Below are 20,241 nucleotides of genomic sequence, written 5' to 3'. Positions count from 1 at the left end.
CTGTGACAAATAGGAATTTTGCAAAGATATCAAACATACACAAAAGCAGTTAAAATCTAGGTACTGGATTCTTAGGTCCACCAAACAGGAGAAAGGACTAAAAGAAAGAAGTGTGTGTGTGTGTGTGTGTGTGTGTGTGTGTGTGTGTATCTGTTAAAAAGGATCTCGTTTATTAAATATTTGATGCTGAATAGACTATATTTTATATAATTTCAGCATTGATTATTCTATTTCATCAAATAAAGGCCTTTAGGTATCATTTATTTATATTAGTTAAAATATCATGCTTTAAATGATTAGTCCCAGAACTGATTTTGCTGGTAGTATTTTAAGATGTAGAAGAAAAATTTGAGGAAATAATAACAAATAACCATGATCTCATTGTTATGCAACAATTTCTGAGAAATATCCTCAATCAGTCTAGCTAAAAGTTTAACTTCAGCCTAATTTTGGAAGGGATGTAGAAAAAGGCCCTGATGAGGAACAAGGGATTTGGGCTCAACTCCAGGCTCTACTGCTGAGTCACTGCTACTAGGAACTGGACTCTCAAAGTCCAAAAACTGTGGCCTTTGCATTTATAAAACTCAAATGGCAGCACTTAATTCTCCATCATGTTTGCGTACTTCCAAAATCCTTTCACAGTAAATGCTACCTGAGATGACTTCTGTCCATAGTTTGATAAGTCATACTTTGTCAGCATTTGGTTCTGTAAGGATTACATGAGGTTTAGAGCACTCAGAACAGTGCCTGGCTCATGGGAAGCACTCAACAAATGTTAGCCACCATTATAATCATCACCATCATTATCATCATGGTCATCATGATCATCATCACCATAATCATCACCATCATTATCATCATCATCATCACCGTCATCATCACCATCATCACCATCATCATCATCACCATCACCATCATCACCACCATCATCATCACCATCATCACCATCATTATCATCATCATCACCATTACCATCATCACCATCATCATCATCACCATCATCACCATCATTATCATCATCATCGTCAGCAGCAGCATGGACATTTGTTGAAAGACTTGTTTCATTTTTCTTCCTGGTCTCCAAAAAGTTGGGGAGAGGGGTAATGCAGAAAAGATACAGAGGGAGGAAGAGGAAGTGAGAGAAGGAAGATGAGAGGAAATGAAGCAGAAAATATTGAGTGTAAAGCAAAAGTGTTAATAATCAATTGCATGGGCCTGGCACAGTGGCTCACACCTGTAATCCCAGCACTTTGGGAGGCCGAGGTGGGCAGATCACGAGGTCAAGAGATCAAGACCATCCTGGTCAACATGGTGAAACCCCGTCTCTACTAAAATTACAAAAAATTAGACGGGCATGGTGGTGGGCGCCTGTAGTCCCAGCTACTTGGGAGGCTGAGGCAGAAGAATGGCATGAACCCAGGAGGCTGAGCTTGCAGTGAGCTGAGATCGTGCCACTGCACTCTATACTGGGTGACAGAGCAAGACTCTGTCTCAAAAAAAAAAAAAAAAAGAAAAAAGAAAAAAAAGAAAAAATTGTTGCATTGTCTATAAATAGAAGCTTAAATTCATAGAAATTAAAGCAAAATCTAATAAAAATATTCATCCTTAAAATTATACATTCTAAAGTTAGGTACAGTAATACTTCAATAAAAGATACTTATCCAGCAACCTCAAGTATCTATAGCATGGCTATGAATTAAGAAATAAGAAACACACACACACACACACACACACACACACACACACACACACACACACACACCCTAGTCAAAACTGGTGTTACAAAATCCATGCATGGCTTATGCATTTTACTCACATGAAATTTTCTCAAATCTTCATTCATAGCCCATTTTCTCACATTTTAAGTTCGGTTTTACCAAACATAGCTTTCTAATTTCCCAGAAACAGCAAATGCTAGCAGCTTCCCCAAGACTGAAAAACACTACTAAAAAATCCCCAAACATATGTTCTCAACAAATATGTTAGTCTGGGGCTATTCTCTGCAAAGACAAATAACAGAAAATAGTAGAAGCTACAGCAGCTGCTATGGTCTGGAAGGTTGTGTCCCCCTGCAGATTCCTATGTTGGTACCTGATCCCCAATGCAGTAGTATTAAGAGATGGAGTCTTTGAGAGATGATTAGGTCATGAGGGAGGAAGGCCCCTATTAGAGAGGCCCATGGGAGCTTGTCTGCTCCTTCCACCAGGTAAGAACATAGGTAGAAAACTCCAACTATGAGGAATACACCTGCAAATTCAGGTGCAGGTGCCTTGATCTTAGACTTCTCAGCTTCCAGAACTGTGAACAATAAATTTCTGCCTTTGATAAGTTTCCCAAGCTGGGCACAGTGCCTCACTCCTGTAATGCCAGCACTTTGGGAGGCCAAGGCAGACAAATCCCTTGAGCCCAGGAGTTTGAGACCAGCCTGGACCACATGGCAAAACCTGGTCTGTACAAAAATTAGCTAGGCATGGTGGCATGTGCCTGTAGTCCCAGCTACTCGGGAGGCTGAGGTGGGAGGATCACCCGAGCCTGCAAGGTTGAGGATGCAGTGAGCCATGATCACAATACAGCACTTCAACCTAGGCAACAGAGACCCTGTCTCTAAATAAATAAATAAACAAAACTTCCCCAGGCAAGGTATTTTGTTACAGAAAACCAAATGGACTAAGACATGGTTATAATCATTATTATATAATTATATTATAAATGTAATGGATATATAAGAAAGTTTGTTTTTGTTTTATTAAAAATTATTACCAAAGGAGGATGCTCTACAATGAACAAATATTTACTGGTGAATACAGAGGTGTTACTTTCGTTGTTCAATGAGTCAACTCTTTTAAATTGGTAGGTTTTATATAAAAATAGAAATCAGTGGTATCTCTCCAAGAGTCTTACGATCTGGCAGCCCATGCCTGGATTTCTATCCAGCAGCAATAAGTAGAAGCTGAGACTGGCTGCATCTTAGATGCACACACTTCCCATCACACCAGTCCCTAGTATCCCTGTCATTGAAACCCACTGTCCATTGTCACTTATCATTAGTCTTGCTCGTTGTCTTTCTTTCAGTAGAGAATTTCTTCTGCATTCATGTCCTCAAAATGGGAAGACAAAATATAGCCTAAGTTAGGCTGGGAGCAGTGGTTCATGCCTGTAATCCCAGCACTTTGGGAGGCCTAGGCGGGCAGATCGTCTGAGGTCAGGAGTTTGAGACTAACCTGAGAAACATGGTGAAACTCTGTCTCTACTAAAAATACAAAAATGAGCTGGGCACAGTGGCGCATGCCTGTAGTCCCAGCTACTCGGGAGGCTGAACCAAGAGAATCGCTTGAATTTGGAAGGCAGGGGTTGCAGTGAGCCGAGATCATGCCACTGCACTCCAGCCTGGGTGACAAAGCGAGACTTCATCTCAAAAATTTATATATAATATATATATATTTATAATATTTATAAATATGTATATATAATATATATGTAATACATAATATAATATGTTATATATTTATAAATATATATTATATATAATACACATACATTATATATAATATATATTTTTATATATTATATATATAGCCTAAGTTAGCCTCATGTGTCAAGCAAAACACGACAGTATTTCTTTGCAGGTGTGTCTGCTTCTACAGATTTAATGGTATGCTTCAATCATTTATAGTATCTGCCTCATCCTCCTACACAGTTGAATTTACAACCCTTGGGAGAGCAGTTTATGTATTACCAGTGACAAAGAGACACCTATAGCTCAGTGTTTTTTTATTTCAATCTTTTTACTGCTCCAGGCTACTCTCTTCAAAAACAAAGCAACTCATCCAAATGACCAGACTCTTCAGGAGTATTTACTCTCAAGATTTACGAAGGTTTAATGAAGCATATCGAACAGTATTTCTATATGTTAGCAAATGTGTACTTACTGCCTATCCATTACACAATGTCCCTTATGAGGATGCATTTTGTAAAATATTGCTTGGATTTAATTTTAGAAAAAAATTTGTCTCTGCATATAAAAACACTTGCTTTATTTGGTCAGAAAGTAGAAACGATGCAATCTAACATATTTCCCTCTTTGTCTTAGCTTACTGGACCAAGATAAGGGAAAATAAAATAAAAATAACCTCGCTGTTTTGCTAAAACACATTTCCAAGGGAACACTTTTTTGAAAGTATTAGTCACTGCATGCAAGATACTGTATCTTCACAGGTTTTAACAAGTTCCATTATTTGAAAGTATTTCTTAGATAAAACTCGAATTATCTGCTAAATTTAGGCTCATCTAATTAGAGCCTTTCAGATGCCAGTTTACTCAAAAGCAGAAGGATAAACTAGAGAACAGTGACATTATTTTTAGTTCGATGCTTCCATGAACATACCCCCTCCCCACCCCCATCCCCTGTGGCAGACTGCATTTTCCAGAGATGGCCACATCAGTGACTATCTTCTTCTCTACATGCTCCTCCTATCCTCTGATATGTCTCCCACCACAGGTAGGATCTGTGTTTCTCCCCACTTATAAATCTGGGTGAAGGTGGTGACATCTCATACCAATGAAGCGTGACAGAGGTGATATCAAGTTACTTCAGAGGCTGGGTTATGAATAGCGATACAGCTTCTACTTAGCTCTCTCTCTCTCTTTGGACATGTGTCATGGGACTCCTGAGCCAACTCCCCTGAAGCTGCATGCTGAAGGCATTGTGCAAAGAGTCTAACTAGAGATATGGAGACCTGCTCCAGATCTCAGCTGTTCCAGTCTCCCCAGACCAGGCACCAGATACATGAGTCAAGACGCCATGAGATGGCTCCAGCTCCAGTCACTATCTGGCTCTAACCTCACTGGGGAGCACCCCTCCTCCAGTGATAACTGCAATTCACACCCCAATTCCTGACCTACATACAGGAACTATGAGAGACAATAAATAATTACTATCATTTTAAGCCACTAGGCTTTGAGATGATAGGTTATGTAGTCATCAATAACTAGCACCCCACCACCTAAAAAATATACAGTATGTCCCAGAACTTACCTCATTGATTTCAGTCCCATCTGCATTGTTATATACAATTCGATAACCATTGATCTGTCTTGAAGTTGGGTCCCAGGTTAATCGAGCACTGTTAGAGCCAATATTGGAGATTCTCAGATTTCTTGGTGGACTTAAAGCCACTTGGCCGTAAATGGAATAGAAAATAATTAAAATGTCAGATTACATACACATAAAAAGAAACTGCGTCTTTGACTTCTATTTACAGATGAAAAGTGTCACCCAGATAATAATTTATAACACTGAAATAACCAATGTATTGTCTCATAAAAATCAATAATGTTCTCTAATTAGCAAAGAAAAAAGTTTTCTTTGTAGAGAATAAATAGCAGTAATAAGTTACACACGGTTAGAAATAAGATTTAGGTAAATTTTCTGTGCCTATCACTCTACCTGACGTAAGAAAGAAACCTAATGGATTAAAAACGAAGTAACTTGAAATAAAATTTTAACTAGTCCACTCAATTACCATGTGACTCTGGCAAAGCCACTCTACCTCTCAGCTCCACAATTTCCCACATGTAAAATGAGGGGATGCCCATCCGCCATTTCCATGTTGGTATCTATTAGGCAAGTCCAATTTAACCGGTCCAAACGGAATCAGTGACTCTTGATGCCTTCCCCTAATTCTTCTTCCCTCAATCTTCCCCTCTGAGCAAATGGAAACTCTATCCTTCCTACTGATCAGGTCAAAAACCTTGGAGCCTCCTGGATTGCTCTTTCTCTCGCAACCCACTTCTAATCCATCATCCAGATCTGACCCCTTCTCTTCACCTCCACTGCCACCATCTTGGTAGAAGCCACTATCCCCTCTTGGCTTGGATTCTTGCCATGGTCTCCCAGCCAATCTCCCAACTTCCATCTTTCCCCTACTATTAATATAATTATTCCTTAGCAAGCAGCCAGAGTGCTTCTTTTAAAATGTCAGTCAGGTAATTTCACTTCTCTGCACAAAATCTTCAAAATGGCTCCTAACTCCCTCAGCATAAACCCACAGTTCTTAGCACGATCTTTTCTTTCTTTCTTACTTTCTTTTCTCTTTCTTTCTTTCTCTTTCTCCCCTCTCTCCCCTCTCTCTCCTTCCTTCCTTCTCCCTTCCCTTCCCTTCCTTCTCCCTTCCCTTCCTTTCCCCCTCCCCTCCCCTCCCCTCCCCTCCCTTCCTTTCCCTTCCTTTCTTTCCTTTCCATTCCTTTCCCACTCTGTCATCCAGGCTGGAGTGCAATGGTGGGATCTCAGCTTACTGCAACCTCCACCTCCCAGGTTTAACTGATTCTCATGCCGCAGCCTCCTGAGCAGCTGGGATTATAGGCGTGTGTTACCACACCTTGCTAGTTTTTATATTTTTGGTAGAGACGGGGTTTCACCATGTTGGCCAGGCTGGTCTTGAACTCCCGACCTCGGGTGATCTGCCTGTTTTGGCCTCCCAAAGTGCTGGCACTACATGTGTGAGCCACCACAGCCAGCCTAGAGTGGTCTTTATGGCCCTACATGACTGGCCTGCTGCCATTTCACTGCTTCCATCTCCTACTACTCCGTGCCTTTTCCATGCCACTAGCTGTGACTGGAACCTGCCATGCATGCTCATTCATAGGCCACTGCACTTGCCTTCTCTTTGCCTTCAAGGCTCTTCCCCCAGATATCCGCACAGCTGGTTTCTTTGCTTCTTTCAGGTTTCTGACCATATGCCACCTTCTCGATGAAGCTTTCTATGATCATCTTATGTAAAACAGTTCTTCTACCCCCATACTACCAGTTTCCTTCTTCTGCTCTATTTTTTTTCACTGTATATTTCTGATTTATTGTCTCTCTCCCCCAGTATATTGTAATCTCAGGGGGTTAGATAATTTGGTTTCATTTTGTTCTCAGATCTATTCCCAATATAGCGAGTACTCAATAAACATTCATTGAATCAATGGGTAATTATTTGACCTGAATAAATCACAGTGGCTTTGTGAGACAAATAAAAATAAACATCTTACTATTGCTTTAAAATTATTTAAAGAGGTATTGGTATTTCTGCAGATTCCTAACTGTCAATTCCATAGCTTTTTGAACCTCTTTAAGGACTGCTATCTAATTCAATAAATTAAAAATTTTCCATAATTTTTGACAGTTTCATGAGCTCTTTACAGGCTTATTGTAAAAATAATTGTTAACATTTACTGAGTGTTTTCCATGAGTCTGACACATAACATATGTTAACTTATTAAATTCTTACATTAGAATGCAAGGATAAAGTTGCAATTATCCCCATTATATTGATCACAAAATTGAAGTAACTTGTCTAACATCCCAGTTAGTAGGAACAGAAGAGCAATTCGAATTTAACCTAAGAAATTGATTAACTGATTCCAGAGCCCATGATATTAACCAGGATGCTAATTTCTCCTCTCTCACTGTTTCTCTCTCTTACTCACACTCTCTCATCCCACAAACTCAGTGCTGACAGAGCCAACAAAGCAAAAAACTTGAAGACAAATAATGACAATTACGAGCCATAGCCATGAAGCATGTTTCCTAACATCAAAGCCCAGTCCTTTCATTAATTCAATACATACTGATTTTTGACAATAAAGATCTTGTAGGAGTTAGTGACTCGCTTAATAATTAAGGTGCCAGAGAGGAAGTGTAGAAAAGAAAAAAAAGCAATATAATTAAGTAGTATGCACATTTGGCTCTAAATTTTTCTGAAATTCCATTACATTTGGCAATATAATGGAATAATGTCTAATTTACTTTGCACATAAAAATGCCAGCCTCAGGAACAAGTATCTAGGATATCATTTTTCAGGACCTTTTTGCTAATCATGGGAAGGAGTTGTACATATTTTAATAAGTATAAATAAGTGAACACTCTGAGTGAAAGAGAGATGGGCTGTTAAGGAAAGCTTTTCTTTCAAATAGTTAGAGTCCCAGAATTCACTTATGTGGTAGATGCTTTCTAGCATGATTCATTTCTTTTCTTTTTCTTTCTTGGGCTCTCCTAGAGCTTTTGTTTGTTTCTTTGTTGTTTTAATTACATTGGTCTTTCTCTGAAGACCAAGAATAACATAGCGTTGACTAACACAGAATGGATGTGTGCAAACTTCTTTATCATTAAACTTCTATTTTGTTTTCCCAAATGGAATCTTAACGAGAAAGGCATTGTAGAAATTGTGCTATTCATCTCCTCCCAAGTCCAGGAGAAGAGTGGTGAGCAAGACTTCAAGTCTCTCTGCACTTTCTTATGTTTCAAAAGATCATGAATAGAGCCATATTTTAATAGTATGTGGTATTATTAGAATGCCATAGTAATATTTTGTTTATATCATATTTTTTAAATAAATGCATACATTTCCCAAAAAGTACTAGGAATTCCCTACATCTAGCCAAAATTAGCCTTACCAATAAAATTTTTGCTCAATTGAAAATGAATTACAATAGTAATAGGCTCAGATAAATACAGCAAAGATTTTTAGGGAAAAATGTTTGTTAATTTTGATATGAGTGGAAAATAAACAGATATTCAGTAACTATGTGCTGAGTGTTTTCACATATACTACTGTATTTAATCTTATATCAACTACATGCTGTAAAATTATTGCTCCTCCTTTTATACAACCAAAAGAGTTTTATCACTCACCCATTGTCACCTAGCTAAAATATGAGTTGAGCTGAGATTCCCATCTCAACTGCTATCTTGCAAAGCCCACACTCTTCCCTCTATATTCTGACCTGCATTTGAATTTAGACAAAGAAAGACACAGGTGGAATTATCTGGAGGATGCTGAAGTTCGGTTCTGGCAACTATATCATTTATAATAATACAATATATTAAAAATACATTTTCCTGTCCTAAATAGAATGTGAGATTTTTAAAATTACAATTAGCTTTTAAGAAGTTTCAACCCAAACTAGTAGTTCCAATTCAGAATCCCCACATTCATGCGGGCTTTTACTACAGCATCCCAACTGAATGGCTGTGCTGCTCACATGTTGTTTCCTGTCCCGTAACAGGATCGCTGGCTTCTTCTCCAAACATGGCATAAACTGTGACTGTGTATTCTGTATTGGGCAACAACCCACTCAATTCAATATCCGTGTGGGTCTCTCCAATTTTCATCTGAAAAGAACACATGTTGTTAGATCGTTTGCCAATACATATTATTCATGCTGATCGGAGTGGAACAGAACAAAGGTGAGACTTCATAGGATAAGACTTTACGTCCCCTCACAACCCCTCCATCAAACAGGCTTCAGTTATAACTTTTAAATTGTCTCGTGTCATTTTATATTAGGAACAGATATTATGGAACCATATAAGTCTAAAAGTACCATGTGAACTGTGTTAGGATAACTCTTTACATCTGGACAAATGGCAACTCCAGCCAGAATAACAATGTTGAGTATACGCTCCCCAGGAGAGGGTGGGTGAGATTGAATCAGGAATGTTCTCTAGAGACTGTGAGCTCCAGGCCAGTGTGCTAGAGGCAAGGCCAAGTGGGCACCTTTCACTATTTGGCTAATTCTAACCAGTGCTCTGGCCACATGCCCAGTTTTTGCTTCAAACTCAATGAAACTGGGCCAGTTTTGCGGCCCCATTCAACAACAGAATCCACGCAGTTGAATTGCAAGTTACTTCCAGTATTCAGAAGAGATCCAATCACCTTGACACCCAACTTGGCAATTTGCTTTTTTTGATTCTTGAACACGTTTTCTGACCCTTGGATTCAGTCAAACTATCCAACATTCTCAGTTGTGCGACAATAGAGTGATGGGATAGTTTTATGTTTTGGAAGGAAAAAAAAAATCTCCATAGACAGTCTACAGGCACATGACTGCCAAGGCTAATCATCAAATTAAAATTTTGAATTTTGAACTAGCTCAACATATATAACATAAACCCACAGAAAATAATATAATACACACTGATGTACCCACTACTCAACTTGGATAAATATCAAATTTTTGTCATATCAACTTCAGATTTTATTTTTTAAAAAATTAATATATACAGATAAAAGGTCTTTCTCATTCTTTCTGTTCACCACCTCCACCCTGAGGTTGATGTATATCTTACTGCTGCATTTTTGTACTTCTGTATGTATATAGATATATCTATAAACAATATATGATCCTGCATGTTTAACAACACACATAATGGGATCATATCAACACAATCTTTTTGCAGCTTGCTATTTTTTTCTGTGTTAATATTACATTTTGAGATTTATCCATGTTGATACACAAGGACAGAGTTGACATCATTAATTTCTTTATGGTATTCTTTTCTATAAATATATCACTATTTTCCATTCCTCTATTAATAGGCATGTTAGTTGTTTGCAATGTCTTATTCCAACAAAATGCCTGCATTGAAAAATGCCTGCAAGATGTTTCCCTATGATACATTTCCAAAAAATAGTATATATCTTCAACAGGATGAAATATTTCAAAATATCCTCCGAAGCAGCTGTACCAAACTACATGCCCGCCAACAGTTACAGGAGTGATTCTTTTCCTGCGTGCTCATGAATACACAGTATTATCAGACTTTAAATTTTTTTTTGCTAATCTATTGGTTATAAACTACTATTCCTTTAATTCTTTTTCTCTTCCATAGTGAGGCTGAGCATCTTCTCAGCACCATTTGTAAGTCTCTCTTTTGTCAAAATAATTCAGATCAACTTTAAATTCAAATAGGCAAAAGCCGTCTAAGCCTTGGAAATAAAAAGACACATGTCACCAATACTCTATTCTTGACACTCAGATTCACCATTTTTTCGACCCTAAAGATTTCCGTCATCAGAGACAGGCTTTACACAATTTTAGACAACCAAGTTCTCTGAACTGCTTTGCTTATTAACTGCCCCTGCCTGGTCATGACACTTCCAAGTGTCAGATTCATCCTCTTCATTCCTTACATGTCTGCATTATAGCTATTGTCCCCTATAAATAAAAAATGAGTACTAAAATGTTTGAAAGTCATTTGAAGGTCAAAGGTTCATCATTTAAAATGGAATAAATTCAAAAATTTGCACCAACGAGGTATGTCTATCTACCTCTCAAATTAGTAAGAAAAAACTTAATTCAGTGCATACAGAGAAAATAGTCACTTATGCACCACCACCAAAGCAAAATATATAACATTCCTCTAGAGTTATTTGGCAATACTGAATGTAAACCTTAATAATTTGCCTACCCTTTGAAAAACAAACTCTATTTCTAGGAATTTATCCTAGGGAAATAAACAATTATGCAAAGATGTATGTTAGGAATATTCACAAAAGCATTATTTATATAGCAAGCTATCTAAATATCTAAAATCATAGATTAATTAAACATGACCTGTTCAAACCAACAGTAGAATACTATGGGTGTATACAATGACTTCGTAAAATTTTCTTTAATGACATGGAACGAGATTCACAATAAATAAAATGAAAACAGCGGACTACAAAACCACTTCCATTTGTTGCTTTTAAAATGCATTGACAAAGACTGTTAACAACGGCTATCTCTCGGTGGTGGGATTATACATGCTTTTTTTTTCTTTTGGCTAATCTGAATTTTCTACATTAAATTTTTACAATAAAAATTTTATTTTATTTAAGGAAATAAAAGATTCTAGGACTGTAGTAGGTAGCAGGTGGTTACCTCTTTTTCATCCCCAGCCAGGTCCTCTGTTAGGGGAGCATAAAGGATCAGGTAACCTGAGGCCCCAGGTACTGCATCCCATTTGACTCGCATGCTGTTCTCAGTCACATCATACAGTAGAAGGTCAGAAGCCATGGGTAAAGCAACTGCAAGAGATTTTTTTTTTTTTAATGTTGATCCACTTACATATGTGTCCTTGAGAAAAATGAAATTATCAAGAAATAAGATTGACCATAAGAAGGGAGAAAGGAGTTAAGAATAAATTGCAAGCTCCTGCGTTAAACAATGCTGATGAAAAACAGGAAACATTGTTGTTTTCAAATATGGTTCTAGACCCTCCCTAACGTGGCCCTGTCTACTCTTCTAACCACAATATCAAGTTCAGGACTTTGCTGACATTTCCAGCTCCTTGTACACAGATCTATGAGAGTGCTTACAGTCTTTCATTGCACTAATCTGCTTGCACTTCCTTGGTTTGCGTTCCCACCCCCTACTACACTAAAACATCCTTTTACTTTTATTTATTATTTTTTTGAGACCTGTTATTCCTCTGTCATCCAGGCTGGAGTGCAGTGGTGCAATCTTGGCTGCAACCTCCACCTCCTGGGCTCAAGCAATCCTCCCACCTCAGCCTCACAAGTAACTGGGACCACAGTGGCGTGCCACCATGCTCGGCTAATTTTTGTATTTTTTGTAGAGACCGGGTTTTGCCATGTTGCCCAGGCTCACTAAAACATCCTTGAGAATAAGGATTGTCACTAAAATATTTCTGCAAAGTGAGGGCATTAACACTTATCTGACAGATTGTTGCCAGGGATAAATCCAACAGATTTCAGAAAGTGATGATCACAGCGCATGGCGCATTGTGATTAGTGTTGTTTACCCTGTTATTGTTCTATCAGAGGCAGATTTTTTAGAGCAGTTTTGCATAGTGCCTCGCATGTAATAGGAACTCAGTTAATATTAGAAATGACTACAAGATGTTCGATTTTTTTAAAAAGATTATCTCTTCTCATGATTCTGTGTGCATGTGCATGTGCGTGTGTGTGTGTGTGTGTGTGTGTGTATTATGTGTGTATGTTGTCATTGTGTGTTACTATGAACCTACCCAGGAAGGGAATTATTAGTATTCAGAAGCTTGTTTTACCTACAATGATATGAACAATGAAGATAGCAGTAACATAATTGCCTTGGCATTCTACTGGGCAGGAGAGCTATGGAGTTTTTTCTCTACTTCTACTGACAAATTCAAGGACAATTCTTGGTTCATAGTAGGCATTTATTAAATACTTACTTAATAAATGAATGAATGTTTTTGTACTCTTCACCACCAAATTGCTCTTAAACCTATCAGAGATTTATAACAACTTTTTCAAGACATAGCACCTGCAAGACTACAGCTCTAGCATGGACAAGTACCACATATAGCACGACAAATGTCTTCTGTGAATTTGATTGAATTTGATTCAGGATGTCTATCAACACGACCTGAGCAGAATTTCAATTTAAGAAAGGCCCCCTAAGCAGCACTCCATAAAGTTAAAAGTGGGGTAGAATTAAATACATACGTGTAGTTTCAGTTCCCCGTAGGCCTTCACTAGCAGTGTGGGCATAGATTGCAAAGACTGCTATCTGATATTCAGTTAAAGACATCAAGTTTTTCAACACTGTGGAAGATACACTTCCATCTACCACCACCTGTTTAAAGAACAGTTTGAGTAATGAGAGCATGGAATATCTTACACACAGAATTGAAATCAAAAAGCGAAAATATCTCCAGCAAGAATATTTCATTGAATATTTTCTTGTTTGTGCCACATCCTCCTTTCCACTGTGGCAGTCAAACGCTCTTTGAATGCCTACATGAAGTGAGGCACCTTTTATGGAATGTGTCCAGAAGTCCCTTGTTAATTCATATCTAATAGAAATAATTGTGTTGATACCAGGCTAATTATTATCCTATTTACATCCACTTAATAACAATAAACATGATATTTTTCCATAGAGCTTTGGGAAGCATTTAAAAGATTTATTAGTCGTGAAAAATAAAAGAATCATTGGAAGCACTCAGATCTCTCTCCTTTTTTTTTTTTTTTTTTGGTCCAAATGATTTAAGACTCCACAATCTACTTCTCTAACGCTTAAAAAATATCATAAATCCTACCATAACACAGAATATTGTGAAATATGCTGAGGTCAGTCAGAGGTTAGAACAACAAAAAGAAAAAGAAAAAAGAATTTCATTGTGTTTTAACATATTCCTTGTGAATTGTGGTATCAAAGGTAGGAAATGGGAAGGATCCAATCATCTGGCAATAGGTGTTCTCGCCTGTGTTAGCCAAGCCATAAAAAATGCTGGCCACAGCTGCTTTATTATGGCTTTTCCATTGCACTCATCCCTACAAATGTCCAGGAAACTCCAAGGCTTGGAGGACTAGTCCGTATATGACCACGTACTTTGGAATGCACAGACTTCACTGAGGCAGAAAGCTCAGATCACTCCCAAGCAGAAAAAATGCACAAATAGCAAAAGGGGTCCTGGCCAGATAATTAGCTACTGATACCTTTTACTTTAGAACTTACTAATTTGAAGAAGAAAAATACGTTGTGTTAGAAAGTCATACATGACCAGTTCTGAGCGTTATTTGGAGAGATGAAAGATGTAATTGCCATAACTCAGAGATATGGGAGAACAATATGAACAAGTGGAAATGCATTTCAGTCAAATTCTTTAAAATGTCTGTGACGGAATAATCTTATACATAAATTTCTGCCTTGTTCTCACTACTGTAGAAGACTTGAGAGAATAAAAAGGATGGTTGAAAATACTGTCTCCTTATTACCTCGTCTGGTTTTCCACCCCTGGTAGGATAATACACAACTCTGTATTTTTCCACATTTCCTGGGGCATGAGTCCAGTTAACCATAAAGCTTCTGGCAGTGACTTCAGAAGTAATCAACTCCGTAGGCGGCCCAGTGATGGCATGGGCTGAGGCTAAATTAAAGAAACACATCAAATAAACCTCTTACCCAACGTTATTTCTTTTTTTTTTTTTTTTTTTTTTTTGAGACGGAGTCTCACTGTGTCTCCCAGGCTGGAGTGCAGTGGCGCGATCTCGGCTCACTGCAAGCTCCGCCCCCCGGGTTCACGCCATTCTCCCGCCTCAGCCTCCCAAGTAGCTGGGACTACAGGCGCCCGCTACCGCGCCCGGCTAGGTTTTTGTATTTTTAGTAGAGACGGGGTTTCACCATGTTAGCCAGAATAGTCTCGATCTCCTGACCTTGTGATCCACCCGCCTCGGCCTCCCAAAGTGCTGGGATTACAGGCTTGAGCCACCGCGCCCGGCCCCAAAGTTATTTCTTATGAAGCTAAGACATCTCATTAGACAGAAATAAATACTGATTTCATGCTGCCTCTAAGATTTTCCTCTTTAGATAAGTTGATTCAGTTATCCATTTGTTCATTCAAACATTTAAATGTCTATTAGGTGCCAGGTACTACGCTAAGCTCTGAGGATTCCAAACTTAAATAAGATGTAGTTCTTGACTCTAGAGAACTTTCTCAAATTAAGGTCATTGTTAATAAATAATAAAAACAAACATTAACAGCTGGGCATGGTAGCTCATGCCTGTAATCCCAACACTTTGGGAGGCCAAGGTGGGTGGATCACCTGAGGTCAGATCAGGAGTTCGAGACTAGCCTGGCCAACATGGCAAAACCCCGTCTCTACTAAAAATTCAAAAATTAGCTGGGGATGGTGGCAGGTGCCTGTAATCCCAGCTACTCCGAAGCCTAAGGCACAAGAATCGCTTGAACCAGGAGGCGGAGGTTGCAGTGAGCCGAGATCGTGCCACTGCACTCCAGCCTGGGGAATAGAGCGAGACTCTGCCTCCAAACAAACACACAAACAAACATGAACTAAGCATGTGTGTATTGAAAGTTTCTCTTCAGAGTCTTTAGAAGTTTTTTTTTTTAATCTCATCTACTTCTCCCTAGTTCCTATTACTGTTCACACTTCGTATGTGAGAAAATCAAGGCACAATGAAGTTAGCTAACATGACCAAGGTCTCACAATTAGTATCAGAGTTGACATTGATATCTGGGCTTGACACAAGAGTCTGTGTTTTTAAGCATCAGAGAACACAGGCTCTATAGTAAAAATTTCAGTTCAACAAGTGACTAATATCTAAAAATGTGAAAGAAGAAAAAGCAACTAACATATATTAAATGCCCACTATGAGCTCAACACTACATAAGCATTTTTTCGTATGTGTTACACATGTTAAAGCAAATGATTCTATAAAAATTTGGGACATGCAAAATCTAAGTGGAGGGGGGATACAATATGTAAATGATAATAACAAGGTTAAACTTTAGAATTTCTCACACTTTAAGGGCACTCACTCAAAGGGACTTTAATAATCTCAATTTTTAAAATACTGTTTTGAACACAAACTATGGCCAGGAACTTTATTACATGCTGTATCATCAACCACATGTAGACTATTTTGGAAAAACTGAGCTCTAAAGTAGCTTCACTTTGAAGCTCAGAGAAATGTGTTCAGGATCATACTGCTTGGATGCCCAGCCCAGCCCCATGAGATCTAGCCTGGGGAAAGGGGAATGATGACAGAGAGAAGGACATGTAGCCAGAAAGAACCATTTCACGCTGGTTACAACAGAGGCAGCAAATAAAACCAGACTCTTAAAAGAAGACTTGGATATTACCCTCTTCTCAGATTACAACTCTATAAGGCAAGCGCAACCTGCAGACCAGTGATATTGTGAGGGGCAAGGCTTAAAAATCTATGATGGATTTGCTCCAAGAAAGAGAAGAGCTGTGCTTTACTCTATTCCTTTTGCTGAGTATAACTAAAAACTCTGGAAATTATATCAAAGACAAGCATAAGAAGACGCTGAAAAGTAGAGAGAAGAAGGTCAATGAGTGCAGAACTACAGGGCTCAGGAGCTCCCAGCAGTGAGCTCCCACTTCCTTTTACTCATATATCCCACACATGGAGCTAAAATATCTGCCAACCTAGAAACACCAACAGATACAGACTAAAAATTGCTAACAAAATCTTCTCCCTCTAGCAAAGGACCAGGAAATGGCCAGCCTACCAAGACTGAAACTTTTTAAACATTTTTGGCAATAACTGTTCTACTGCAGATAATCAACACAGAAAAAAACTGTGGCCACACCTTTACCCATGCCAGCAAAGGCCTAGTGGGAAGCCAAAATTTCCAGCCTTTCTTGGCTGTAATAGGGTGCCCTAATATCCACCCCAAGCCCCTCATGCCAGCTAGGGTGGTGTGAGAGGTCAAGCAGAGAAGAGATATTCGTCCCCAGCAGAGGGTAATGAATCTTTTCCCCTACAATCCTATCTGTGATATCAAGGGAGACCACATGAAGAGCCTGCCTGGACCCTCAACCCCACCTGGGAGTAATAAGGCACCATTCCCCCTCACTCTGTGATGGTGTCAGAGGAGACCTAGCAGTGAGTCAGGACTTTCACCACTGTCCAGTAGCAAGGAGGCCACTCTTAATGAAAACCAAACTAAACAAAACAGCAACTGGGATATGATCCAGCCATTGTACTACTGGGCATTATCCCAGAGAAATGAAAACTTATGTTTGCACAAGAACCTCTACATGAACATTCACAGCAGCTTGATTCATCATAGCCAAAGGCTGAAAGCAACCCAGGAGCCCCTCGATGTGTGAGTGGTTAAACAAACTGTGGCACATCCACATCATGGAATCTGACACTCAATTAAAAAGAAAGCGCTGTTGACACGTGCAACAACTTGGATGAATCTCCAGGGAATTCTCCTGCATGAAAAAACTCAATCCCCAAAGGTTACATACCACATACCTCCATTCACATAATATTTTTGACATGAAAAATATTGGAGATGGAGTAGTGGTTGTCTGGGATTACGGAGAGAGGGAGAGGGATATAAGTGAGGGTGGCTATAAAAGGGAACAGGAATGATCCTTGTGGTGGAAACATGCTGCATCTTGCCTGTATCAATGGCAAGCATTCTGCTTGTAGTAATGCAATTAGCTTTACAAGATTTTGCCATTGGAGAAGCGAGTAAAGAACACACAATCTTTCCATGTATTATTTCTTACAAACTGTATTTGAATGCATAATTATCTTAAAATTAAAAAGTTTAATTTTTAAATAAAAGTAAACGTTACATTATGGAGAAAATCATCTTGTGTTTAAAGAGTCTCTCCTTCACCTCCACAAAGCCTGCTAATATACTCCCTTTTCTACTCTGATGGCTCGGGTCTTAGGGGAATAGGGGGTCTTCAGAAAGCCAATATGGAAAATGAAAAGAATTTTCCCAATTCACGATAGGCTTGTGCACCATAATACTGACATCCACAGGACTGCCCTGTCACTCATTTTACCTTTAATTTCTCTGTCCTGTTCTTCCACTCTAGAGCAGACAGTCCTGGTCAGACTCTCCACAACTGTGTGCATCAGGTCGAATTCGGCAACATTGTACACATGAGTGCTGTCCGGTTCGGAGGCGATCTCCTGCAGCTCATTCACATCCGCATTTTTCACCCCTTACACAGAGGACAACAGGAGAATGGTGACCTTTATGCCCCCTTGGAAAGAGTGACTGCGGTGGGCCTGATCTGACCCAGTCAGTCAATCTTCACTGCAGTCAAAGCATCATCTGCTACTTATATATATATATATATATTTAAAATTTTATTTAAAATGCACACACATGAAATAAACTGATGAAATGAAAAAATATCGTCTTATATCTATAACACAAAACGATAGCTCTGATTCTAACAAATTATTCATGTAGAAAGAAAGCAAAAAAAGGGAAGAGCGAGCATATGTACCATTGACAAGATGAAAGCTATTATGTGCTTGTGTCCCAGTAAACAACACTTGGGACTCCCCCAACCCCATCTGAGAGGCTGCTTCAGTCACCCTCCCTCGTTCTGGTGGACTTGCAGTCTTGGATTTGGTTATAGGCATCTGCCACTTTAAAGAGGAACATTTCATATCAGATTGCTTTTTACAAAAAGTCAGTTGCAGAATCATTTTTAAATGATTAGATATTAATTTTACTCAATACATCGTAACAGGAAGATGACTTCATAAAACTAAATTCTGTTTTGCATGAATATTGCAGAAGCAATAGTAATTAAACCAGCATCCTAAACTATCAAAGCTTCAGGTTTAAGTTTCTATAAAATAAGTTTACTGAAATTGAGAAATACTGCTAGAACAAATATACATATACATATATTTGAAATTATGATTCTATAGCATTAAGCCAAGGAGAAAGCTAGGGAAAATTATTTTTTAACATACTTAAATACAATTTGCTGTCTAGTAACCACTGCAATTTTACTAATGTAAATAGAAAATTTCTGGTCCTTCCACAGTATCTACTGAATGCCATGGTCAAGCACAAAGTTGGGTGTCTGGAATACAGCAGGGACTAGAATAGGACAGAAAGCAGTGAACACAAACCCTTAAAAAAGAGTTTGATCACCGTGTCCCCAAGCACCATAGTAACTGTTTTCCATATAATAACACCTTTAATCCTCACAAACAATCCTATGAGTTTAGAACTATTGTTCCCCTATTTCATACTGCCTCTCAGAAGACTGCACATTAAAATGACTAAATATTTACCAACAATGTTAGAGATAGGAAAGGAGAGGCATAAGGTTAAGTTTTCTGGGTGGGAAGGTAGATTTCCCTTCCCCAAGCTTCATCAAACAAGGAGGATTTCTTTATAATCCCCGTCGTTTCAATCATCAGAGGGCATTAAAAGGAGGTTCTATAGAAGCAAGGAAGAGAAATTACCTGGGGCAACATGAATTACTTCTTAGATGGCTGCCTGTGCCAATTAATTTATCTTTCAACCCCAACATATTGAGCAACAAAGCGTTAGTTGTCTCTGAACTATTTGCTTTAGGAGGTTGCAGGATAATAAATACTGCTGATTTCCAGGTAATTTTCAGAGAAGTCTAAATCACATCTGGATGAATTTACTTAAAGCTTTGCTTAAAAAATCACTTATTTATCATTAACAAGAGCAGAAAATGGAGAATAAACACATAAATTAATCCTCCATTAGGTTAAGTCTTTGACAGAGATTTCCTTTATTGGACAAAAGGACAGGAAAATAAATCTCTGATGGTTCTTGCCTGAAGGACTTCTACAATTGCTTCTAAAATGTACATCTGAATGAATATAACATTGAATGCATGCTGGAGCAGTGCCAATAATGCTTTTTTTGTGATATTCAGTTGAAACCGACAAGTTTGGACTTATATAGGAATATTCTGGGAAAAATAGACCCAATTTTGCCTCTCCCTCACCTTCCCAAATAAAATAGTTTGACTGTTGCAATTGCACAGAAAAGAGAGGAAATGGTCATCATGACTTTGGAGGAATTTGTTTTGTAAGGATTTTGCCTTGTTCATCTTTGTACCCCAACAACCTCCACAATGCCTGGTGCATAGTATGTAAGCTAATACTTCTTGAATTAAACATTCTAT

The 20,241-nt window shown here is 38.5% G+C and overlaps 1 protein-coding gene across 1 annotated transcript in view; it reads right to left on the bottom strand.

Moving 5' to 3' along the window:
- The window catches only part of COL14A1 (collagen type XIV alpha 1 chain), a 242,278-nt gene that overhangs the window by 152,216 nt on the left and 69,821 nt on the right, over nucleotides 1-20,241 (bottom strand). The window contains exons 9-14 of the mRNA XM_025394901.1: nucleotides 18,112-18,273; nucleotides 14,533-14,684; nucleotides 13,258-13,387; nucleotides 11,690-11,835; nucleotides 9,026-9,155; nucleotides 5,036-5,175 (exon numbers count right to left, since the gene is read on the bottom strand). Coding sequence (XP_025250686.1) covers nucleotides 5,036-5,175; nucleotides 9,026-9,155; nucleotides 11,690-11,835; nucleotides 13,258-13,387; nucleotides 14,533-14,684; nucleotides 18,112-18,273 — 860 coding nt within the window. The remainder of the gene's footprint in view (nucleotides 1-5,035; nucleotides 5,176-9,025; nucleotides 9,156-11,689; nucleotides 11,836-13,257; nucleotides 13,388-14,532; nucleotides 14,685-18,111; nucleotides 18,274-20,241) is intronic.

Source organism: Theropithecus gelada, chromosome 8 (genome assembly GCF_003255815.1).
Source record: "Theropithecus gelada isolate Dixy chromosome 8, Tgel_1.0, whole genome shotgun sequence".
Lineage (NCBI taxonomy): Eukaryota > Metazoa > Chordata > Mammalia > Primates > Cercopithecidae > Theropithecus > Theropithecus gelada.
This window is presented reverse-complemented; position numbering and strand designations above follow the sequence as displayed.